Source organism: Episyrphus balteatus, chromosome 3, assembly GCF_945859705.1.
Source record: "Episyrphus balteatus chromosome 3, idEpiBalt1.1, whole genome shotgun sequence".
In the NCBI taxonomy this organism is placed as follows: Eukaryota; Metazoa; Arthropoda; class Insecta; order Diptera; family Syrphidae; genus Episyrphus; species Episyrphus balteatus.
In genome coordinates, this window is record NC_079136.1 from 85961914 (window position 1) to 85988648 (window position 26735).

A 26735-nucleotide genomic window follows, 5' to 3' on the forward strand; every position below is an offset into this window, starting at 1 on the left:
GAAAGGAGATGGGAATATTTTTTCTGTTCTATGTAAACATTTTTTTGAATTTTGTTTTTTTTTTTTTTTCTTGTATTTAACATTCGTTGCCCAAAAGTTTAGACCGAAAAAAAGTTGTGAGATTGTATCTAAAGTTTTTCATGCTTTTTCAAGTGTTTAAAATGTGTTAAAGGGTTCGAAATAATATGTATACACACTGACTAGACTGTACGATGAAGAAAAAAGTTTTTATTTTTTTTTACTTTTTTATTATTTTATAAATACCCGGCTGGATTTTTTTTTGTTTGGAAAGAATTAAAATTTTAAAATTAATTGATTTCAATTTAATGTTCATTTTTAAAGAGTCAATTTAGAGAGAGAAAGAGATTTGAAAGGATGAGAAAACGGCGGGGAATATAAAGAATGAAATAATATGGATTTTTTAAAGTTCATTGCATTGAAGTTTCATTAAAAAAATTCGAAATCAATACAAACTGGAGTCTCACAACTATTAATTTGGGTGAGGGTCTCCGAGTTCATCTTATATAAAAGAAAAGTCTTCTTTTCGTCATCCAAAAGAGAGCTTAAACACTTAAAAGTTGCTTAGAAATCAATTATAGCATGTTACAACTTTGTCTTTAAGTTTAAGCCTTAGCCCGAAAAAAAAGTATTTCCAATTTAGTTACGAGATGTGTATTTGAGTAGGTATACTTCGATTTTTTTTTAAACACAGAATTTATTTAAACTTTCGTCCGGGTATTGGGGTATTTCTGCCAAACTAATAACACTTTTTTTGTAATGCGTGCTCTTAAGGGGTTTTGGGTACCTTTAATATGTAAAAACAGCGCTAATAAATGAGGGAAGCATTTAAAAGGAGACCCCAAAGCACATTCATTTTAAAGATCTGAACATTATAATGAAAGGAAAAAACTGAGGTGCGACTAAAGAAAGAATCTCTGAACTTGACGGTACGTCCGTAATTGGACATTTCTTGAATTACGAGTGCTACGGTTGAGGGGAGGAATGCAGCTTGATAATAATCCATTAGAACCTCTTTTAAAAAAATACCATTAAAATCAGGGTTCATTCCGGTGGTGCTCAAGAGATGTTATTGTATCTGTAATAGACCTATCACTTATCATTTTGGATTCTGTCCAAAAAGCTCAAGTGAAGTTCCGTTTAAGTTCCAAATCCGAAGGACATAAGTGTGAATCCTTAAGAGAATGTATAAAAATCAGGAAGAGAGTCGGAGACAAAACGGAGCCTTTAATCACACCAGCGTTTATGTTATAGGTTTCAGACTTTAATCCATCCAATACAACTTGAGTTGAACTATTCGAAAGGTGATTTCTAATCCAACGAAGAAGAAATTCATCAATACTTATACTGAATGTAAGCATTTTCGATAAAAGAGTTTTATGGTCTTTGTTTTAAAATTAAAAATTTTTTTTTTCTCATTGAATATGAACAGTTCTACATCAATCTAAGAGCGAACATCTTTTTGACATCAATTTAGCTAAATTTCTTAGCTTATATTCAGTTTTGAAAAAGAAAATTCTATAAACGCTTATTCTGTCCGCCATTTTGGAACCACTATTTTGAAAAAATAAAATTTGGAAAATTTCTCCTACTAAATGGCCGTGAAAATGAATTTTTGACGCTATTAAGCACCAAATGCACCACTGTGCGATGAGGAGAATGATAAATAGTCAAATCCCTCTTGACCGACAGATTTTCAAATATTTAACGAGTCGACTTCATTTTTAATTCAAATTTGTTAAAAATATTAATTTACCAAAAAGTCTAAACCATTTAAAAAAAAATTCGTAAAAATAGGAATTTTGCCATATTTCGACAAATTTCAAAACGGATTTGCGACCCGAAGTCCTTACCCAATTTGAACAATTTTTTTTCCTACTTAATATTTAGCTAATATAAGAGTTGTCCAAAGATATTATATTAAGGGGGGAAATCCCTCTGGACGACAGTTTTTTCAATAATTTTTTTGGAAAACTGAAAGCATTTATTGAAATTTGGAAAAGTATGTGATATTATTGACATTATGAAGTATTGATACAATTTTTTTGAAGTAAAAAAAAACGAAATGGCGGGTCTACAGCTCTTTAAAGTTGACGCCTCGAATTTGCGCCGTGCAATGCACAGGTCTAGAAAATTATTTATAATCAAAAAAGAAATTTTTTCCCAATAAAATATATTTATACGCATTGCATGAACCTAAATTTAGTAAAAAACAGTGTAAAATAAAAATTAGAGACCAAAAAAACGAAAAAATACAATGTTTTTTGATAAACAAATTGTTAAAAAAATATTTATTGTGAAAATTTTATTGAACTTTTAGGTTCATGCAATGGCCAATAAATTAACGAGTAATTTGCAATTTAATTCAAGTCGCTAGCTTCATTAGTTTTTGAGTTACGTTGCACGGCGCGGAAAAAAACGCGTTTCAAGAAAAATGCGTTTAAAGTTATCGTTTTTGTACTGTGGTAGGTTCGGAGCGCTGGGTATCGAGACTATCTAGGGACTTTTGAGGCTTCATTTAAGGCTAAAACGACTAAAAATAGTTTCTTCAGTTGATAAATGAATGTACAAGGCAAAAAAAAAAAAATAATGCAAAAATAAAAAATTTCAGAGGGATTTCCCCCTTAAAAAAAAAAGATGTTAGGGTGGTTAAATTTTTTTTTGTAAAAATTACATTTTTTTAAAATTTTTTTTCAAGCTTTAGAGCCGATGCTCGGGCTGAAGATATTAATTGATTTTGATTATTTTTTAACCTCTTCTTAGTCTTCACCATTCGCAACTTTTCCGCGCTATTACGATTCGAAATTCGAAAAAAAAAACCAAAAACGACCCACCTTAATGTTGCTTTTCTTGAAAACACACAAGCCAACATTGCCAGAACTTTGGGAAAAACCTGACCGATACATTTGATGTAAAAAAAGGTTTTAAACTCTTTAACATCATCCTTGAAAAAATAGTACAGAACTCTGACGTCAAGTACATAGACACCATCTTTCAAAAGTCCTTCCAGTTGCTTGAAAATACCGACGATATTGACATAATCGGAAGAACACAGCGTGATGTCAGTGCGCATCGAAGTGGAAGTGGAAAATAGGTTTCAAAACACTGGGTCAAATAAGTAATATTTTTGTTATTCGACCTATTTGAGAACTTGTTTGACTGGTCCATCGTATATTCAGCTGGTGATTCATTTTGACTGTTAAAATTTTGGTCATTTCCATTTAAAAAAAAGTTCAAATTCAACTCCAGGATGCAGCAATAAACTTTCACACGCTTCGTCTTAATTACCCATTTATTCTCAATTTCACTTAGCAATCTCTATTAACAAATTTATTATCCAAAGATAAATTTCACTTGTTGTGAAAAAGCCCACCCTCGTGGCATAATCAAAATGATACACGCCACAGACACCTGTGTGCCTTTAAAAATATATAGACAGTATATCAACTGTTACTGTGCTGTGATTCTTTCAAGAAAAGTGATATACAAAAAAACCAATAACAACAACAATATCGTCTTCAATCTTATAAAAGTGAAATTCGATCCATACCTGTGCAAAAGAAAAAAGAATATTCAAGGAAAGCTGTGCCGACTCAAGGTGGATAAATTGTTATTAGCCGTGTTTATTCGGCTTAAATGCGTGGGAACGAACCTGTCAAGTATAACACACTCACTATATATAATGAACATTAGGTCGACCACACACTTTGTGGCTTCACCTTTAATACGGTATAGTTACAATCTAGCCGTCAAGTTGATATCTTGCGCATGTGCGATGTGCAGAATGTCATTTTAAGCATTTTTCCCACAACTGTGTGGTGATCTTGTGAGTTAAAAATGATATACGAGTAGACACATATTAACCGAGGTCGAGGAGTAGGTTTTGGCCCGTTACACTGGATGCGGTGAAATGTTGTTATTCTTCAGGACGAACGATACTTAACCCCAATTGATTTTGTGATTGACAGATGTGACACGTAGGGAAACCTTTTAATTGCAGGGTAAACAAGCGTGATATGATATACAATTAGGTATTTAGATACTGGGAAGCAAAATTTTTGAGTTTTTATTGTTGAACCGAAATAATTTAGTATGATGGACTCTTAAAATAAAAGTTAGAGCAGGTAAATTAAACAGATAAGTCTACAAAATAAAGCTGGCTTATACAATAGCTTATACCTCGAGTTCTATTAATAGTATCGTCAAGATTGAAGTCTTCAGGCCTAGGAAACATTGCTAGACTTTTTCTAGTTTTTGCCTCATTCTCGAATTATAATGGTTTTAATGTTTTCGGTCTTGTTTTCTCTAAATTGCTCTATTTTTATTTTTTTTTTTTTTCAAAATACAATTGATTTTAAAAACTAAGGGTTTCATTCGAACAAAGAATAATAACCATTTAAACTGTAAAAGTTTCAGCCCTTAATGTTAACATTTAGTACCGCCGCCGCATCGCAAATTTCTATTTCCCATACGATTTGTATGGGAAAGATTGTGTATTTGTGTTTAGAATTTTGTATCTTTTTATTGGTTTACGGTCTTTATAGATTCTTGGCTCCTATTCTAATGAAAAGTTATTTCTACTTAGGGTACCAGTTTTTAAACTAATATTTTTAAATAAATACTTTTAGTTCCCTTACCCCAAAAAACACCCTTTCACCCAAAGTTTATTTTTGGTTTCGTTGTCAAGTTAAACGTTCATACTAATACTCCAAGAACTACTAAACAAATCATTGCCTTTTTTTAAATTTATTACATAATTTACTCCTTTGCAGATTACAGTTTTTCCTTGTTTCCCAAAAAACACCCTTGCTTACACCTTAAATATTTTTAGAGAATGATTAGAGTTTTAGTTTCTGTTGTAAACTTACCTAACATGTAACATTTATGTAACATTTTTTTAAAAATTCGTAAAAAATATTAAATTAAACAATTTTTTAGGTTGCGATGGCTTAATTGAAAGATAATAATGCTAGTTACTGGATTATTACAAAAAGTTAGTCAAATATCATACCTTTAATTTTTACTTGCGATATAGGTACTATATATCAAGTTATGCATTCGTACAAAAAAAAAAAGTTGAGATAACATTTTTCCATGACATTACGATGGTAGACAATGCCAAAACAGTGTGTCCCGGAAGTCCGTCTGTCTGCCTGTCAGTCTGTCAGTCTGTCAGTCTGTCAGTCTGTCAGTCTGTCAGTCTGTCAGTCTGTCAGTCTGTCAGTCTGTCAGTCTGTCAGTCTGTCAGTCTGTCAGTCTGTCAGTCTGTCAGTCTGTCAGTCTGTCAGTCTGTCAGTCTGTCAGTCTGTCAGTCTGTCAGTCTGTCAGTCTGTCAGTCTGTCAGTCTGTCAGTCTGTCAGTCTGTCAGTCTGTCAGTCTGTCAGTCTGTCAGTCTGTCAGTCTGTCAGTCTGTCAGTCTGTCAGTCTGTCAGTCTGTCAGTCTGTCAGTCTGTCAGTCTGTCAGTCTGTCAGTCTGTCAGTCTGTCAGTCTGTCAGTCTGTCAGTCTGTCAGTCTGTCAGTCTGTCAGTCTGTCAGTCTGTCAGTCTGTCAGTCTGTCAGTCTGTCAGTCTGTCAGTCTGTCAGTCTGTCAGTCTGTCAGTCTGTCAGTCTGTCAGTCTGTCTGTCTGTCTATATAAGGAGCTACAGCCTAAACGAATGAACCTATTAATGTCAAACTTGGTATGTAGCGTTATTTGGCGACTCTCCAGAGGGGTTTTTGGAATTAATTTTTGTCATATACCGATTTAAGTAAAATTGAAATATCTCGAAAACGGCTCTAACGATTTTGTTTAAAAAATTCAAATGTTAGTTTTAAGCTAAGGTCTATCCTTCAATGAAAAAATTTTGTTTTTAAAATCATTATTAACGGTACCTGCCATAGAACGGTTTTTTTTTTCAAATCCGATTATCCCCGAAACTGCTTATTCGATTTCAACGAAACTTTTTGTGAAAAAGCATTTATATAATTTAAATATAAACCAAAAATAAAATTTCCAAAAAAAAAATTTTTGGATTTTTAAAAAAATTGAAAATTTTTTTTTGAAAAAACAAATTTTCGAAAACGGGACATTGAATTTTTTTGAAATTTTGTTTTTAGATGTTGATTAGTGATTTCTACGAAATGGCATACCAATTTTATCTTAAAACTTTTTTTCCAAAAAATTATTTATAAAAAATTATTTTTTTTAAAAACGGCTCAAACGATTTTGAAAATTTTTTTCTAAAAATGCATGTTAATATATCAATCAAAACTGCGTACTTGTTTTGGAGGGCAATTTAATTTTATTTTATTTTTTAAAAAAACGAATTTTATTTTTTTTTTTCCAAATTTCTATATAAAAAGTCTTAAAAATTTAAGCAACTTTAACTCTAAGAGCAAGTTCGTGCGACCCAGTCGTGCATTTTATTTTTTTTATCGAGAAAGGGACTGAAATTCAGATTTTTTTTTTTGCAAAAAAAAATTTTTTAATATGTGGTCATAATTTTGAAAAAATGATATAAAAAATGTTAATGCAGAAAGTGTTTTGTTTTTTTGCTTAGAAGAAGTAGTATACATTATAGTTTCATAAAAAGTTATTTTCTCAGTTCTCCGACTTTTTTTGGTGGTCATAGGCAGTGCATGTTACTAACATGTAACATGAGAAAAACACATTAGTTTTGCTATTTATTATTTTGGAAAATAACTTTTTGTTGTTCATATTTCTTAGTTGTGATGTTTTTGACCCGATAATACCGAAAAAAACATTTTTTAATATTGATTTTCATAGCTTGGGTTCGAAAGGGTTAACTATAAAAACAAGGCCTATCTTCCTCCGTTTGAGCGGGAGGGGCAATTTTCTAGAAAATTGACGTAAAATTAAAAAAAATAAATATTTAAAAACAACGGCAACAATTACAGTTATGAATTGTACATTTTTCAAAAGCCAAAATTGTACACTTAGTTTTAATTTTTAAATCAAATTATTTTATTTATTGAAAAAATTACACAGTTGCTTCAATACACAAAACATATTTTAATAATAAAATTTATTTAATATTTAATTTTATTTATTTACCTTATAAATATTAATAAAAAAATTTTAAAAAAATTCTCAAAATTTTTATCCGATGAACATAAGCCGAGCAAATCGGAAATTAAAAATCGAGACCTATAACAGACATCGCTTTTCTTTGCTGAAATTATATTTTTACAATATTTTGAATGCCTTTATGTGTCGTATTCCATTTACAAATCTTTGCATAATCAATTATAACGGTACAAAATTGTCAAAAAGTTCTACCTGTATAATTTACTACTTAAAAATAGATCGATATTTACAATAAGATTTATCCATAAAAAATGATTACTCATACGCCACAGTGACCCTCTAATAAGTTCCCTCAAATTTATTCAGTGAATAATTTGTGAAGCTAGTGTACTTTTATTGACTCTCACTGATATTTTCCATGTAACAAAAAAAAAAATACAAAATGGCGGAAATTGATGCACAAAAACAGTACGAACATATTTAAGTACCGAATTGAATCCAAATGAAAATAATCTTCAAAATCAAAGTAATCATACCTGTGGACACATTTTGCACTGGTACTTCCTCCCGCTACCACCTCCGCCCGGGCCAAGACTCGTACTAATTTTGGTTGCATTGATCGGTTGCGGTACGACTAATAAAGCGGACGCAGCTGAAGTATGATGCCCATGATTGCCAACACCCACACTCACACCGCCTCCACCACCAACACCACCGCCTCCACCTGGTGAATTGCTATTTGACGAAGCTGTCCGAACTGGGCCAGGTCCATATATTGTCATTTGATTGCCTTGCGCAGTGCCCGTATGATGATCTAATCGTCCGTCATCAAAAATATGTCCTGTAAGGAAAGAAAAATTGGATCAGTAAAAAACTGGATGAGTTAAAAAACTGTTCTGTTTATCTGTCTGAAGTCCATAGCTTCACCACCGGTTTTTGGAATACAAAAACACAATTCTAATTAAATGATCAATAAAATCGAATTAAAAGATCATCTTAAAAATGATTAATGCCACACGCACCAGGTAATTAAAACCGAAAACAGTTTCAACCAGGTAAATATAATCAATATAAAACCAAGAAATAAAAATGGAATAAATAAAAAAATGGAATAAATAAAAAAAAATACCGATAGGTAGGTTACCAAGTTTAAAAACAAACGGGTGAAGTCTAATTACAGAAAAAGATATAATGCCGCAAAAAAAAAAAAAAACAGCCTGCGGCATTAAACGCGCGCAAAAGGAGCGAAGCATACAGATCAGGAATGCGCCACCACCGCGCCGCCACTGCTGGCGCTTAGCTGCTTCGATGATGATGGAATCTATGGATTCCACAACGCGACGCGACAACGAACGTAGATAGAAGGCGCTTGTTCAAGTTTACCTTCTTTTGCCGCTAAGGAGCTTATTAATGTCCATCGCGGGTAATAATGATAACATAACAAACTCGTAGCATGTTGTTGCAACCCTAAATGGACGATCGGGTGGCGCTTGGTGTAAATTACTCTTATAGCTGTGGTGCGATTAAGGATGGCAACAAGAAAGTCTCTCTCATGTTTATCGACGAGTACGGCACAGAAATCGAAGAATGTATACATCTAACGACGATCGTAAGACCGACAACGAAGACGGTTAAAACCGAACTCTTGCAGCTAATTATTGTTGTTGTTATTGTCTGGTTGGTATCTGGCTCGTCTCCATATACACCAATTCAATGATTATATACCTACGTCCTCTGCGCCGCCGCCACGCACCACTTGCTGATGTAGCGACCAATGTATCTATGTCGCGGTCGCTTAAAGTTGATGTATCTCTGTTCGAGACAAGTAGCTAGTGTACTACATGACCGTGCATGTAACTGATGACAACATTTTAACCATGTAAGACATCCATGTTCCGCGAACGATTTCGGAGTCAATGGCGAATGCCTCTGTTGGCCGTGTTTTTTGCAGCATTGTACCGCGCATCGTCATGTGTTTGCTTGTTAATCATTCAAGTTTTGGTGTTGAGATACTGTATAGACGCCACCGCCGCCGATCGAGACTTGGCCGTCTTAGCCCCCACCACAACCGCCCATATAGAAGATATCCTGGTTGTAGCTCCGAAAATTATTCCTCTTATTTATGGAAATCTTTACGCCACTCTGAGAAAGTGGGAATGGAAAGCGAGGATAAATTACAAGACAACGCGAAGTTGCTGATCAGTTGCAACGACCTTATGGCTATAATACGACAACGCAACATGCCACCTTGTTTCTCAATAACAGCTCAGAGTAGCAGTAGAATGGCAATTCATTTGTGAAACAGAGGGATATCACATCAATAAGTGGGGGATTTTGCTTTTGCTACCTGGAATGTTTGGTAGATTCTTATCGCAATCGCGATGACATTATCTAGATGAGGTTGATAGTTTTCGATAGTGCAACATAATGTAAACATGTTGCCGGAACATTTTAGCCTAAAGTTTTTCGTATAAGCACTTTCAAGCAAACCACACACAAGAATCTTGTGGGAGTTAATATTATGGTAACAGACAGATGCCTATGGATGATACAAGATACGAGAGCGCAAACTACTTTGTTCGTGCACATTCAATTGGCAAAAAGGATATTAAAATGGGTGCATTACCTTTTTGCAGGTTCCCATGGTGGTCGTTCATTTTAGCCTGTTAAATAAAAAAGAAAAAAATTGAAGAAAATTGTTAGATTTATTTAAAATGTTGTAAGAGAGTGAGTTAACAAACAAGTCTAAGCTCTATGGTAATGTTAAATAATCAGGAAGTTGGTTACAATATTTAAATATCTATTAAATAGATAGATGCTTACCTCATATCCTTGTTTCATGGACATGTGATTTCTTGAGGTTGGCCAACCATTGTAGTCGATTTCTTTTGCATGTTGACCGCATTGCTGTAAAAGTTGTGGAAAATAATTATAATCTTATAACTGAAAACATATTTTCGAGTTTGTTCAAATAGAGTTTCTGTCTTTCTAAATTTTAAGTGGGTTCAAATAATAATTGGTTTCAGAAAGATGTCAACGGACAAACTTTGTTAAAAATTACAATTTTATATTTTTGAAATTGGAATACCTGCTTCAGAAAACCAAAAAAAAAAAAAAATAAATAAGGACATGAATATAAGTCGGCAAGAATTTAGTTATATTCTTTAAAATCCAAGTCAGAAAATTATATCTCAAAATAATTTTGTTGAAATTAAGAAAATTGTTTGGGAGAAAATCAGATTTAAAAAAACAGTTCTATGGGAGGTATCGATTTTTGAAAAAAAAAACTTTCTTTATTAATAGATAGACATTTTCTAAAAACTAATAAATACTGCAATTTTTTGATCAAAATCTTAAGGGCCGTTTTTTACAAAAATTAAACTGTTATACATACATGACAGGTACCATTATTTTTGACCCAAAAAAAAAAAAAAAATGATTCGAAAAACTGCTATGTACCAAATTTAAGGCTGCTGCTTCTTATATAGACCGACAGACATCCTGAGTCCTGACAGAATGACATACTGACAGATAGATGGACTTTCGGAACCCACTTTTCACCTTCTCCCCTACTATTGCGTTTTTAATACCATTAAAAAAAAAAAAAAACAAAAGGGGAGATTTTAGAGAACTACTTTGAACAGGCTATAGAGGATGCGGAATTTTGGTCTAAAACCTTGCCAAAAATACTTGGGCACATTTTTCACATCAAATAGGTACCAAATGAATAAAAAGTTATATGGAAGGAAAATTTTTCATTTTCCTAGCAGTAAAACTCACTAGAGTGCTTACCCCGATTAGCCGTGAAAAATAATTATTAAAAATCAAAAAATGCACAATTTAGCACATTTCTGTGCTAAATTTTCTTAAAGCTAGTAGCTTATTATTTATTTTGTTTTTTGACTCAAGTTGTTTCATTACGTAGTTTTTGAGATATTAAGTTATAAGGATGAAATTTAGAAAAAAACAAATTTCGTTTATTAATTGATTCTGTATTAAATTTTGCAATATTATGGACATTTTTTATCATTAGTTCAGTTTTTTTTATAAAAATCGTGTTTATCCAAATAGTGTAAGTGCAATAGTGCAAGATTCTATAGATAGACTTAACTAAAAATTAGCCTGGTTATCTACCTGTTATTTGACATAAGCTTAATTATTGGGAGCAAAATTGAGAAATTTGCTTTATGACCACGTTTTAGGTCAATAAACCGCACTGTGCGACGATACCAATCATAAAAATTCATTAGTTTCTATTTTTCCTGCACTAAATTAGGCTGATGTCAAAATAACAAAACGCAATTTTATTGAAATGAAACAAAATCATCTTAAAAAACATATTTAAATTTAAGAATTATGTAAACCACTATAAAACTGGGTTACTTTGCAACTGCATGGGTAATTTTGCCCACAGATAAAATGTGTTTGACGCTCAGGAATTTTGCATTTTGGATATCAAAAGTACCGCAATGGACACAATAGATTTTAAACATTTATGACGATTTAATATATATCTGTAGTTGTTTGACATTTGAAGTAGGATCAAGAATTATGATATTTTTTTAAGAGTCAAGATATTTAAGTCTTTAAGGCCCAATTTATTCACTCTCCATTATTTTTAAAGGCTCCATTAAAAATTATAAAACTGTCAAATCGCATACAAATTTTAAAATTTCCCTTTTTTAATGGCGACTTTAAATTTAATGGAGTGTGAATAAATTGGACCTAAGACCATTTGTTCTTTTAGTCATTTAAGAACAAAATGCCCTTAGTTAAAATAAATCTTCTTCTTCATCGAACTAGTTTAGTACAAAATCTACACCAAAAGCAGCAATTTATAACCCGTTGTATCCGAGTAAATTTTTCTAGGCAACTGCGAGAATATCAGCAAAGTGCAAAAAATGTGATCTTTTTTGGCGTATTAGTCGTATTATTTGTTTGCTTCGATCAAAAGAGGTTTTAAAAATACGTACTTTTTCCAGGTTAGAAAAATTCTCTGAAAAACGTATTTTGTGGGTTTTTCAAAAAGTTTTGATTAATATGGAATTTTCAACGATCTTTTGAGCATAACATAACATAAATTGTTATTATTTCTCTCTTTTTTTTTCAAATATACAATTTGTTTTTGAAAAAAAAAGAACAGATATTTCAAATTAGAAAAAACGTATTTTATTATCATTTTTGGTAATAATTTTGATTCGTGTTCACCACCCCAAAAAACATAAAATCAGCCATTTAAATCATTGACACCAGTTTTTTTTTTAACTTTAATATAAGTATGAACACAATTCGACTAGACTAAGGGTAAAATTTCAACGGTCACTGTGGTGTATGTGTAACCTTTTTTTGTGTTTATTTCTATAAATGTAAAATTGAAACTTTAAATAGCAATCAAGCTTAAAATAACGGTAAAAAGATGCGGAAAAATGAGTCCCATAGTTATATCTTCCTGTCACTGGCTTTCAACTGAACTGACTAAGTATTAATTTTTTATTGTTTTCTGTTTTAGGTACTTGCGCAAAAAAGGTCTGAATATAAACATTACAAACCAAATACATTTGTTGTCATTTTAATAATAATTGCTAATTATGTAGCAGACTTTTAGAAGCTTAGGTTTATTAATTGTTTTCGGCCAGTTACCCCTAAAACTGCCTAGTTATATGTAAGCAGGCACAACTGCTACCACATTAAATTTTTCGCCCAGAACTAATCCTGATGCATCATACAGAAGTAATGTTTTCTTTGCCCATTTACATTTAGTATTAGTTAATGCACAGGGCGAACGAAATTAAGACCATTTTGAATATCAAAAATATTTTCACTACTAAAGGAAAAAAAAAGCTATATTAAATTCATTGAAATATGTGTTACATTTCTTAAGTAACGAGTTTTACACATGAAACAATAAAAATTAAATTAAATGAAAGTTCATTCGCCGGAAAGTTCACCAAAAAAATCCTTTAAAAAAAAAAATTCAACGAACAACAGTTCTTCGAACGACAATTCTTCAAATGAAAATCTTCGAAAATAATTCTAGAATTTTTTTTTTCTTCCGATTGCAACAATTACATGAAACTAATATTGCAATTTTTTTTACTCGAAGCTAGGTAACGTTATGTATTATAGCTAACTTTCTGGTGAAAGTTGCTTGTAATTCTGCAATTGCTAAATCATATTCATTGCACTAAATCGGAAGGTTAAATTCTTCACAAACGGCCGGTGTTATTCTCACTGCAAGTTTTTAGGGTGCCGTCAATAAACGTAGGAACAGTGTTTTCTATTTGAAGTATACCTTATACACAAGTGTATCTAAAACACTACCTTGTGGTACCAGTATTTCTGTATACTCGTTTTCGTGTAAAATGCGGACAAGTCGAAGTCTAAATTCTCTTTTAGGTTTATGCTATGTATGCTCAAATACTAATTGGCAAACGATCATACGTTTAATCAAGCATACAAACAGCAGAATTTGGGGTAGTTAGTCGTTTTTAAAAAAACATTATGGCTAATGGCAGTTTTCGGTAATTGAGCTTGATATATGTGCCCTTAATTATGAAAGTGGACTAAGTCACTCCTGAAAATGGCATCAAATCTATTCTAAAAATAATTATTATTTAAGGTATAAAGTTTATTTGAAAACGAGATTGCTGTAAATAAACTTCTTTATTGCTCCTCTAGTGATTTCATAAAAGAAATTAAATTAAATCGTTATAAGAAAATTATTATGTAAGTTTTTCTTCAAACAATGCAAAAAGTGACTTAGTCCACTTTCATAATCATGGGCAGGGCACATATATAATCTTACTTCTTTGTATTCAAAAATTCATTTACTTTTACTTAAATAGGAAGGCGGTTCGTTGCAAGTTTATTTTGAAGCTGTTTAAATAAGTTTCAACCCTATTCACATCGAAATCATTCATAACCAAAAATTTAAATTTATTGTCGACTTTAAGACATCTAGTTTTTTTTAACGAATTTTTCTCTTTTATACAATAAACTTAATCCCTTAAATGTGATGTAAAACAATTATAGTTAAAAATTATCATACATATACTTTAGTTGCTAACTTCATAGAGAATATCCAACGACACACTAATAACTGCAAAAAAAAAATTAGCATCTATGTAATTAATTCTACCGTTGTTTCAATGGACAAACAAATACACTAACAATTATTGTTAATGTATTTCTACACACCTACTTAAAAATGAGCTCTATCGAACAATTAAATTTCTTTGGACTAAAAAAACCCACCAAGTGCCAAGCTATTGATGGTTCAAAAATAACAAAAGACTAACAAACAAAACTAATTATCCTCCTCGTATTTAGGCGGGAGAAATATCTTCCTTTTATTAGAACAAAGAAACTATATTTACCAGTTCACCGTGTCAATAAAATTCTTTTCATCTCTCGCAACCATCCTAAACCCTGACCATTGTCACTCAATGCACAGTCACCCTTTGATGGAGTTAAATTTGTTCCTCATTCTATTCCCACAAGTACATACATAGAGAAAAACTATACATTGGAAGCTAACCAAAAAAAAAGGATATAAAAAACAAAAAAAAAAAAAAACTTAAAAAATAAAAAATAAAAAAAAGCTCCAATTGCATAGAAAAGGACAAAAAAAATTATGTGTGTGCAGTTTATCCTTTTTTTTTTGGTCCCTGTTGTGCTTTGTTTTGCTTGTATCAATTTTTTTCCCTTGTCTGGTTCTATTGATTTTTCAATCAACTGACTATTTTTTTATAATATTCAACATTCAACCAAGAAAAAAAATATTCAGGAGAGTAAAAAAAAAAAAACTTCATAACAAGCGGTTTAATATTTTCAAAGGACTCCTTTGGGTGTCCAATGGCTTATCCAACTGTGCCAATAAAAAAAAAAACGAATTCATAATGATTTACATAATGTGGCCATTCATTTAAATCAATTTTCCCGCAAATACTAATCTCTTTCCATTGACGAAAAGGGCAATGAAAAGGGTTGAAGAAGAAAAAAAAATATAAAATTACCCAGCCACCCCCTCTCCACTTCAAAGAGTCAAGCTTTAAAGCTCTTGTCGATAAAAAAAAGGCTACACAAAAAAAAAAAAAAAAAACCGCCGGGAAAAAATCTTTGTAACAATTTTTCCTAACAGGAAGGATGACCAAAGCAACGAAAAAAAATTTAGACACTGCGCATTGGATTATATCGTTTGATCAAACAAACCCTTTAGGTTTGTACATTGTACAAGTTTGAACCCACCGAACATTGAAAAAGAGGCTGTTTTTTTTGTTGCGCTTCTTAAAGACGACGAACGAACAATTGTTTTTTACTTACGTCAACATTGCCATTCCACATGTAGTGCATTCCGACTGTGGCGGTTGGATCGTGATGCGTTTGTCCTGTCATATGTTCAGCCATCACTGCACTCATCCAATGTACAAGGCCCTGAGCTGGATTTTGGCCTTGCACCCCGCCAATTGGCATACTGTTGCTAGAGGGTGTTATTCGATTGTTGGGCGAACCAATTCCTGTGAGTTGTTGTTGTGATGGTGCAGATGAAGGTGATGACGCTGGCTGTGGTGGTGGTGGCGGTGGTGGTTGGGTTGCTGCTGCTTCTTCAGCTGACGAAAGGTGAGTCTTTGATGAGAGCGATTGTTCTTGATTGTTGTTGTTGTTGTTGTTGTTGTTGTTGTTATTGCCAATTACTACAACAGAATGATGGTTATTGTGATGTTGTTGGGAGGCTGAGTTAATCTGATTTTCTAGAGCACTTGGGGATGGAGCAGATGAACCAAGGATGTTGTTGTCGGTGGGCCAGCCAAAGTTTGAAGGTTTCTGAAAAGAATAAAGGATTTGTTTTAAATTTTTTTATAATGATTAATACAGTTGTTTACAAAATCAGAAGATGTTTTAGAAATAGTGTCATTTTTGAAACAATCAAGTTTGGTTATTTGAATTAATTTGGAGACCACATACACATACATATACATTAGACTGATTCAAAAAAAATGTTTTTTTTTGTTCAAAGCATTGTTGAAAATATTGTTGGAAATGACGATAAAAAAATACTGTAAAAGTTTCAGCCCTTAATGTTAACATTTAGTACCGCCGCGCCGCATCGCAAATTTCTATTTCCCATACGATTTTGTATGGGAAAGATTGTGTATTTGTGTTTAGATTTGTTTATCTTTTTTATGGTTCATCCAAAAGGCTTGACAAAATCATTTTCTTTTATAAAATTGTCCGCTCTACAAAAAAGCTCTTAATAATTTTTTTGATTTACCCCCGCGTTTCGAAGTTATTCAACTTTAAAATATAAAAAGTAATTTTTTCTCATTTCTTTCCGATTTTTTGACGAAATTATTAGGTTTTTCAAAAAATTTGGCAAAATTTTCGAATATTTGTATTCTATGTTGTGTTTTGGTTTCACAGATAAATTAATATTGCTTTCATTATAGAAATACTAACAAAGTTATGGGAATGACCAAAGGCACTTTACTTTTATATACTTTTTAAGTCACAGCTACACTCAATAAACGGAATGAAGGAAAATAACATCTAATGAATTCAGCTTATTTTAATTGTATTTGACTCTATATATGTTTGAACATCAATTTCTATCATTAAAATTTTGCGTGATATCGGTACTTGTGAAAATATTTGCCTAATTTATTAATTTTTATAGGTACAGGTTTTAATTGATGTTAAAATTTTAGCAATAACAAGCAGCACGGTAGTGGCCAATCTAGTTCTCTGGCAATTTTGGCACCACACCCTTATTAATATAACCAACCCAGACGATTTTCGATCCCCCTCTAATGTCTTTACCATAGAGGGAAGAATATTCAAACTCGTAGTACTTAAAAATCCTAAACAGGTGTTTTTTTTTTTGAAAATTTTCTATAATTTTAATACTACTTTTACTTAAACACTTTTATATAAAAATTTTCGTTGAAATCGGGTTAGCCTTGCACGAGATATTCAGAAACCAAGAACACCGTTCTATGGCAGGTACAGAAAAAAAAAATATTTCTTTTTTATTTCAAAAATTGGTTCTTATGTGTAATACTACACACAAAATTTCGAATCAAAATCTCTAGAGCTATTTTTGAGAAAATTAACTTTTCTATTTCCGTTATATATGACAGGTACTGTTAGTTTTGGTTATAAAAAAAAATTCAATTTGTCCTCTAGAAGGGAATCAACCAAAACTATTTACTGCCAAGTTTGAAGAAAATCGCTCAAGTAGAGCTACGGCATAGCTCGAGGTACAAACAGATGGACAGACAGAATTGCCGGACCCACTTTTTTAGTCTTCTCCATCATCGTTATGTCATGTCCAATTGTTATCTCGAGTTCGATTTTTTTTACCGAATCCTAAACTTGCCCTATATACAGGGTGTCCCAAAAGTTAACGTCGAAACGAAAACAGTAGATAGGGTAGGTGGTGATAGTTATCAGAAAAATAATAAAAGAGTTATATGGGCATTCGAAAAAAAATCGAAAAAATGGTCACCCTGTTTTTCATTTTTTCATTTGCCGTGACTACAAATCTTAATTTTTCTCATTTTTTTCTTTTGTAACGGAACCGTGAATAACCCTGCTACCAAATGCATTCAAAAATTTTAACTCAGCTGCATCAGTTTTAAAGCAATTACCTATTATTTTTTTGCCCAACTAAGTAGTAAAATTTTTTACATGACTCTAATTCCATGAACCGTAGTGTAAAAAAAATGCACTACGATGTTTCGGCAAGTTACCTAAAAAGTAGGTGTGTTCAATTCTCTTTTCAAAATGGTATAACATTGTTGAGAATATTCCATGAATAACCGAGATCAAATTTTTTTTATTATTTTTCTGATAACTATCACCACCTACCCTATCTACCGTTTTCGTTTCGACGTTAACTTTTGGGACACCCTGTATATAAAAATATTGGGCTGCCTAAAAGATAACCATTTTAACTGACTAAGGAAACCAAGAGCCTCTTCAATAAATTTAAGGGTTCATAGCCCAGTCATTTTAGTCATTTTTAAGCCCAATCTGCGGAAAAATTCTTACTATGCTGAATTTTGGTATACAGCTTAATGACGGCTTTGTTATGAAGATGTGAAAAATCGACATTGATATTGTGTCCGCGTTAAGAGTTATAGGGGTCAAAAGGTCACGAAAAGTTTTTCGCAAATATCTCGCGACCTATTGATCGGAGGTCCTTTTGACCCCTATAACTCTTAACGCGGACACAATATCAATGTCGATTTTTCACATCTTCATAACAAAGCCGTCATTAAGCTGTATACCAAAATTCAGCCCAGTAGGAATTTTTCCGCAGATAAAACCTAAAATTACTGGACTATCATACCCCGAAGTCAATTTTAGTTTAGTGACTAGGAAGAAATGGTATAATTTTAGATCTAGCCAAATAGTCAAATGTTAGTGATCTCGTAAGCAACCTCAACAAATACAAGATATAAACTTCGTCTCAAAAAAAAAAAAATAACCCGCAATGTGTCCCCAATTAATAATAATATCCCAGCATATGGAAACGCCCAAAAATTGTAACTATTTCAAAGAAAGACAATCACAACGACTTCTCTAAATGCAACCAGATTCCTCTAATATATCTTATTTTTTAATGCTGATTCCAAAAAATCTAAAATCAAGGCAATCTGATGTTGTTTTGATTCTTTATGATAATGGATCAGGGTTCGAACCTCGGTCATGAAAATTTGGAGCAAATTTGAAAAAAAGTGGAGCAAATGCAAAATTTGCGGAGTAGATTTGAAACAATAAAAAAAAATCTTTACCTTTTAGTAACTTTTTTTTAATAAAAAATAATTAAGTCTTAAATTAAAGTCAATTCAATTTATAAAAAAGAACTATTTTGTGATAAATTCACATTGGACCAATTTATATTGTTTTATTAGCCTCATTATAGCAAGTGGTGGTTCAAAAATGTGTTTGCAATTCTAAAATAAATACAATTTCGTTTTAAAACATTCCAATCTAGTTAGCAAAGTTAGTTCAGGAAACAATTTTTCTGTGTGGAAAAAGTGGAGTAAATCCTGAAAAATCGGAGCGTTGGAGTAGATTATTTTTTCCCTCAAAAGTGGAGCAAAAATTTGCTCAGATCGGAGCAAGGTTTTAACCCTGTAATGGATATAAAAACCTTCATGCAAAATTTGGTTCGGCTATAACTTTTAAGCGTTTTTCTGTAGTAAGTTAGCAACTATTATAATAATATGGGTTGACAGATAAAAAACAGGTATTCCTTTTTTCAGAGACGTCAGATTGCCTTGATTTTAGATTTTTTGAAATCAGCATTAAAAAATACCTTGATAACATGTGTCATATGTGTATATAATACCATCGTCTATTTTTGCTAATTTTTAAAATCTTCATTTCGCGCTTTGACCTTCAAAATCGCTACTTGCGGACATAAGATTTTTCTAGACTTTTGAGGTATATTATAGAATGTTAAAACGAAGGTATTGAGCCAAAAAAATTTCTATTAGCATTCATTCCGAGATTAAACCCTTATTTGACTGGATTAAGGGGCCAAAATTGAGTTAAAGTCATATTTGACATCCTGAAACAATGCCTGATTTATATGTATGTTAACTTAAAACAGTGCATTTCCAATTCCAAATTGCTCAAATAGTCAATAAAAATGAACATAACGATATTACTCCACTGTATTCCTCCCTGTATTCCTATCTCGGAAACGTCATATTGCAGATATGCGTTAAAACGGTATAATACAAAAAAACAGGTTTTGGAAATTAGGCAAATATGATCTGTACCAAGTTTAAAAAATCCTAGGCCCTCGTTTAATTTACAGATAGACGGACTTCGCATGAAAAAAAAAAAAAAACGGATGGCATGGCCCGAAAGCTACACTTGCCATATTATTCACTCTAGGTTTAGTTTGGATTAAAGTGAATTTTAAATCCAATCACTTAAATCTTAATTTAATAAATCCACGGATTTAATTTTTTGTTCATATTATTCACTGACAAAAAAATTATGTATTTTCATCTGAACAACTGAACGCTGACAAAATTATTTTTCCGGTTTATCTTCATCAACAAGGTAAAAGCTTGTATTTAGTACTGGAATAAAGTGTTTTAAGTGTTGATTACGATGAAAACATTTTTCTTCCTAAACCAATTTTTGATCAAACAAAAAAGTGTCAAGAATGGATCCCTATGGTTTGTTAAAACGCTTATAAATGCAGTTCTATTAATGGTATCGCCAAGATAAAGGTCTTAAAATTTAGGAAAAATCATAAGGATTCAGGTTCTGTAATTCAAGAAGTTGGATCTTTACAAAAACTTAAAATATGGATGCTGAATACAAGGTAACCATTTTTCAAAACCTAAAACCTTTAAGAAGGGCAAATGGGTCGAAGTTGCACTTAGTTGCACTTATTTTTTACAGATTCAATTAGATAAGAGTTTAACCTTTAGAAAAAATTAAATTTTATCACACAATAGTGTGAAATTGTATAACTTATCTCCTTACCAACACAGAAATTTACTTTTTTTACGATTAATTTATATTAAGACTCAACATATCACTTTTTTATTTATTAAGTAATACAACATTTAGATACAACATCTAGTAGACAGTTTCGTATCTCCTTATCAATATTCCATAAAAACTTCTTTCTAAATCCACTTAAAATAAAAGTACTTACTTAAGCACAGTCGCTAAATTACAAAAAAAAAATTAATTTTATCTTTGGGCTGAAAACTTTGAACTTTAGACCTCTGCTGTTAGTCACCTAAAGTGATAATCAATTTTTAAACTATAAGAAAACGCTAAGCAAGTTATCTACTTTTAGTAATATGTTGATTTTGTACGTTTGGATCAGTTTAAAATTTCGTGTTTTGTCCGCCTAAATTGACTAAATACCCCTATGTGCGCTGTGCATATGAATTTTACATCTTTTACATCTGGATTTATTAAGTTAAACAGACCCCAGAGAGCAGTTTAAATTTCTTTGGATTTAACGAGATTGGATTTAAGATTGGATTTAAGTAGTGAATATTATGGATTTGGATTTATTTTTGATATTTGAATTTCTTTACATCCAGATTTATTATTTAAACTAGTGAATAATATGGCCGTAATGCTCACTCAAATCTACCGAAGCTTTCAAAGAAAAAAAAATTGATTCTTAGTTTTAAGTTCTTTTGAGTCCAAATTTAACATTTTTTGACCCGAACGCAAATTCACCATTTTACTTGTAATGTCCGTTTGACTGTGAGTCTTCGGTTCATCTCTGTGTCCGTTTGTAAGTCGAGCTCAAACAGATGGACAGATTTTTTTTTTAAATTTGGAACAGATGACTATTTTGCAATTTTTAAAGTTATTTTTGTTTTTTAATATGTATCGCCTGTATGTAAGAACGTATATCTCTCATATGCAATTACGAAATACATATTGTTTTTTTTTCGCAAACGGCTCAAAAAATTTCGATGAAATTAGGTTTACGTTATGCTCAAAACCTAACAAAACCTAAGTTGAAATTTTTCCTGAATGGCGTTTTCCAATGCGGCATTAAAAAATAAATCCAATTTATTTTAGGTATATTGTAGGATATTAACTTTGATAAAAATTAAAACTAACTTAAAAAGAGCAAACCTACTCGTATACTTCATAATTATACAACAATTCGAAACTTTTGCGTTCCTGTGAACAAAACCTTGCAACACTGTTCACAAAACAGGACCACCTCATTAATTAATAATAAAAACAAAATTCCTTTGTTTTCTATTTTATTTAAATTACCAATTCACAACTTTCTATAAGGGTAAACCGGGTACAACCTTATTATCCTATCCAATTTGAGTTGTTTTCTTCAAACAACTTGATTAATTTCAAGCTCATTATATTAAATACCAAATAAATTAATTAAAAACCCTTAAAAAAAAAAAATATACTAACACTTGCATCCACACCGTTTGAAGGTGAACTTGTGCGTTTGGGAGCATCTGGACAGGAAAATAATAAATTCCTAGGAAAATGTGCAATACCCTCTTTTTCGTCATCCTCCTCATGGTGTTGCTGCTGCTGGTGTTGATGTTGTTTCTGTTGAAAGACAGCACTTGCAAATAAACTTTTATAAATTTCAGCTGGCAACAGAAATGGTGATTTTGTCTTTCCATGGCAGTAACTCGGATGAAATCCAACCGAAAAACGATGTGACTGACTGCTATGATAATCCCTGGCCATATTACCCTCAACACTACCACTACCACCACCACCACCACCCGTACTTGCACTGTTCATGTTAACAGAACCTTCACCGGGAAAAGGTTTGATATCCAATTCGTTTTGTTGTTCATCGACGACACTAATCGGACTAATTGAGCCCAAACGACAACTGTTGCGCTCATCATTATTCTCCACCCCACTGCTGTTTACACGTTTGGTCCTTTTCGACAGAACACCATTGCTGCATCGGTCATCAGCAGATGATGTCAATCGATCCATATAAGTTGGTGGTGGTCCTGATGGTCAGCACAAACAATTTATTCATATGAATTTCAGCGTGTGTCCTCTCTCAAAAACTTTTATCACTTCACCATATATAGGCGCAAAGGCAAGGCAAGAAAGGACAAAACGGGAGGAGGGGGTTGTTGGAATAAGAAATAACTTTCTCCGCAGAACCCCGAACTCAGAAACAACACTTTTACTTTCGCAAACAAAAAAGTTTTATCCCTCCACCCTGTGGCCAACCAACCCACCCGTCTGACTTGGCTTGAAATGTGTGCCAAGTTTAACCTTGGTACAGCGCCATCAAGTGGCAATTAACACTAATAATTTGAATATACACTTATCACTAAATTTCTTAATTTTTTTTTTCGCTTAATTTTTTTGGTACTTATAACTACTTTTTGTAAATATATGTAAAGGATATTGAACTAGATTCTAGACTTAAAAAATATTTAAATTTTTTTTTGAAACTTGCACTTGAAATAGGAACTTTCGTTAAAAAAGGTTGAGGTTGAGATTTCTTCACATTTTATCACTTGTTTTTTTTTTTTTTTTGATTTTTTTTTTTTGTTATTTTAGGAACTTTTTGAATTTTGGCTAGCCAAAGGAGGTGGATGCGGCGATGCCTTTGGACTTTTGCATTTTCGATGGAACGGTGACAGTTTGATGGAGGCGTCCGCGCGCCAATACGTACACGTATCCTTTTCAAGAAAAACTGGTTTCCGAGTGAGGATTGATTTTTTCTTAAGGTGCATTTTCCTTTTTCTGTATGTGAGTTTGTTTTGTATGTTTTATTTTTTTTTTTCCTCTTGTATTTTTTTTTTCTTCTTTTTTTTTTTTTTAAGTAATAATACTACATATATATATATGAGAAAGGATAATAGAGAAGGGGGGGGGGGGGGAGATATAGGAGTTTTATGTGCGGTACGGTCGGTGTGGTGTGTTGCACTCGCGAAGAGACGAGTCACGAAGACGAGACAAACCGTACCGAAGGACGACGACGACGATTGTGAATGCAATGATATTATTACTGTTTCTCTAACAAAAAAATAAAAAAAAAAAAAAAAAAAAAAAAACTAACATGCTTGCAAGAAAGGATACATGCTTGCACTTTTTTCTCTTGCCACAGTTCTACTACTATAGAGCACCCCCCATCTTCACCCCCTATGATTCACCTTCCTATTTTCATTTTTTCCCAACGTTCTTTCTTGGTTTTTCATGCATTTTGTTTTTTTTTTTTGTGTTATTTTTTTTCTCATTTTGTTATTTTGCGATTGCTTTCTTTTCACTATATATTTTTTTTTTTTCGATTCTCAATTCCAACCAACAAGCAAACGGCGAGGAGCACACATATCCTATGCTTGGTTTGCTTGCAGCACAAGCTAGCAGCAGCCGGTGGCGGTGCACATATACAGTGGGTTGGAAAGTTATTTTTTGTGGAATGTCCTTTTATATTGAAAATTGTAACTGCTATATGAAAAAAAAAAAATGTACCTATGTAATATTGAAAAAGCAATATGTATAATTATGATCAGTTACATTCTTAAAAATTTCATAAATGGGGTTTCTCTTCTAGCTCAATCAGAGGTAAATTTCAAAGATCACCAGAAGCGTAAACAAATTCAAAAGTGAGATAAGAACATGCCTAGTCAAGCTTTTTAGCCAAAGAACAATTAGTGGAGTAACTAAAGCTCAAAAAAATGGCAAATATTAGGGAACCCGGCCGAACAGCTTAGATTTTGATGATCTTTTTTTTCAAACGTAGGTAATTAAAAATACTTTAAAGTCTATAGATTAAAAATTTCCGGTGTTGCCGTTTTGATTTTTTAAATTTAATTGAAGATATTTGTAAACAAACAAATTTTTTTTTCAAAAATTTTTCTTAGATTTCATAAATTAATTGATGCCAAAAGATTGTCTAGGAGGGAGTGAGGGACAATCTTCCATCGTTCAAGCGAAAGATACAATTTTCTTATTAATTGACTTCAAACACAAAACAAAAATATTTGAACACAACGGCAACACCTACAATATTTTAATATACATTTTTAAAAAGTTAGAAGCTCAGTCAAATTTGTAAAATTAAAATTAAGTTGATTGAATGAAGGGCTTTTGAAAGAATGGTAATTGAACTCAGATTTTTGAAAAAAAAAATTATTGACAAAATTTTAACATGTCGTTTTTAAACTTTTTTCGTATTATAAAATGCATATATTTTTCAATTTTTTTTGCAACATTTATTATGATTTCAAATTATTAGTGGAGTAACTAAAGCTCAAAAATTGGCAATATTAGGGAACCCGGCCGAACAGCTTAGATTTTGATGATATTTTTTTTCAAACGTCGGTAATTAAAAATACTTTAAAGTCTATAAATTAAAAATTGCCGGTGTTACCGTTTTGATTTTTTAAATTTAATTGAAGATTTTTGTGAACAAAAACAAATTTTTTTCAAAAATTTTTCTTAAATTTCATAAATTAATTGATGCCAAAAGATTGTCTAGGAAATTCAAGGAAAAAAAATATATGGGAGTGAGGGACAATCTTCCATAGTTCAAGCGATAGATGCAATTTTCTCATTAATTGACTTCAAACACAAAAAAAAATATTTGAACACAACGGCAACACCTACAATATTCAAATATACATTTTTTAAAAGCTAGAAGCTTAGTCATATATGTAAAATTAAAATTAAGTTAATTGAATGAACGGCTTTTGAAAGAATGGTAATTGAACTCAGATTTTTGAAAAAAAAAATTATTGAAAACATTTTAACATGTCGTTTTTTAAACTTGGTCGTAATATAAAATGCATTTATTTTCAATTTTTTTTGGCCGCATTTATTATGATTTCAAATTATAAAAGGAAATGTCAATATGTATTGCGGTTTATGAAAAAAATTAAAAAGTATTTCATTTTCGAAGAACTTTTTTTAATAAAAGTTTTGAAAAAAAATTTAACTTATTTTTTTTTTTTAAGTTAAACATCTAAACATAAAATTATTTTTTATTCATTTAATAACCCTTACTGTTGAAAGTTAAATAGCAAAAATTTAAAGTTCCTATTTACCACAGTCTTTGAGAAAATTAATTATTTCAATGCAAAAATTCAGTTTTAATAAAAAAAAACCATTGAAATTGAAGTAATTTTTCATTTTTTTTCAAAAGTGTGATATATTTTACCTTTTTTGCTTCGAAATTCAACTTTTCAATATTTATGGCCAAAAATTTTTTTTAAATAAATTCATATTTTATTAGAAATAGTTTGGAAAAAAGTCATTTTAAATTTTTCTAATATAATTTTTTTTTTTAATTCTGAGTTTGAGGACCATTTTTTCAAAAAGTCTTGATCAAATTTAGTGGATTTAAATTTAAGAGATAAGAATGAGCTTCTGGCTTTTTAAAAATGTGTTTTAAAATATTGTAGGTGTTGCCGTTGTTTTCAAAATATTTTTTTTGTGTTTGAGGTCAGAATGTTAGAAAATTGCATTTATCGCTTAAACGATGGAAGATTGTTCCTTACTGCCTTTTATATATTTTCCTTAAATTACCTAGAGAATCTTTTGCTATCATTTGTTTTATGAAATTTAAGCAAAAAAAATGGTTTTGTTAAAAAAAATTTTAATTTTAATTTAAAAAAACAATACGGCAACACCGGCAATTTTTTATCTATAGACTTTAAAGTATTTTTAATTACCTACGTTTGAAAAAAAAAATCGTCAAAATCAGAGCTGTTCGGCCGGGTTCCCTAATAATTTGCTTTAGTTACTCTACTATATAAAAGGAAATGTCAAAATGTATTACGGTTTATAAAAAAAAAAATTAAAAAGTATTTCATTTTCGAAGAAATTTTTGTTATTTTGAAAAAAATTTAACTTATTTTTTTTTTAAAGTTCAACATTTAAATATTAAGTTATTTTTTATTCATTCAATACCCTTATTGTTGAAAGTTAAATAGCAAAAGTTTTAAGTTTTTAGCAAAAATTCAGTTTTTATCAAGAAAATCCGATGAAATTGAAGTAATTTTTATATTTTTTTTTTTTTCAAAACTGTAATATATATTACCTTTTCCTCTTCGAAATTCAACTGATAATATTATGCCCAAAAAAAAATTTTCTAGATAAATTCATATTTTACTACGAAAAAGTTAAAAAAAAGCCATTTAAAATTTTTTAATAACGTTTTTTTTTTCCAAAAT

At 31.4% G+C, this 26735-nt stretch overlaps 1 protein-coding gene and 1 long non-coding RNA gene across 7 annotated transcripts in view; one reads left to right on the forward strand and one right to left on the reverse strand.

Moving 5' to 3' along the window:
- The window catches only part of LOC129916752 (uncharacterized), a 185407-nt gene that overhangs the window by 29213 nt on the left and 129459 nt on the right, over positions 1-26735 (forward strand). For 3 of the 6 annotated variants that reach the window (XR_008772542.1, XR_008772540.1, XR_008772539.1), the window contains exon 2: positions 23119-23288. This is a non-coding gene — a long non-coding RNA (uncharacterized LOC129916752). Of the gene's footprint in view, positions 1-23118; positions 23311-23870; positions 24297-26735 lie in introns of those variants that run through there. The other 3 variants (XR_008772543.1, XR_008772538.1, XR_008772541.1) reach the window with 2 other exon arrangements.
- Positions 1-26735, reverse strand: part of LOC129916750 (zinc finger protein rotund) — a 94776-nt gene that overhangs the window by 28905 nt on the left and 39136 nt on the right. Inside the window, exons 2-5 of the mRNA XM_055996876.1 lie at positions 15370-15870; positions 9871-9954; positions 9674-9710; positions 7584-7888 (exon numbers count right to left, since the gene is read on the reverse strand). Coding sequence (XP_055852851.1) covers positions 7584-7888; positions 9674-9710; positions 9871-9954; positions 15370-15870 — 927 coding nt within the window. The remainder of the gene's footprint in view (positions 1-7583; positions 7889-9673; positions 9711-9870; positions 9955-15369; positions 15871-26735) is intronic.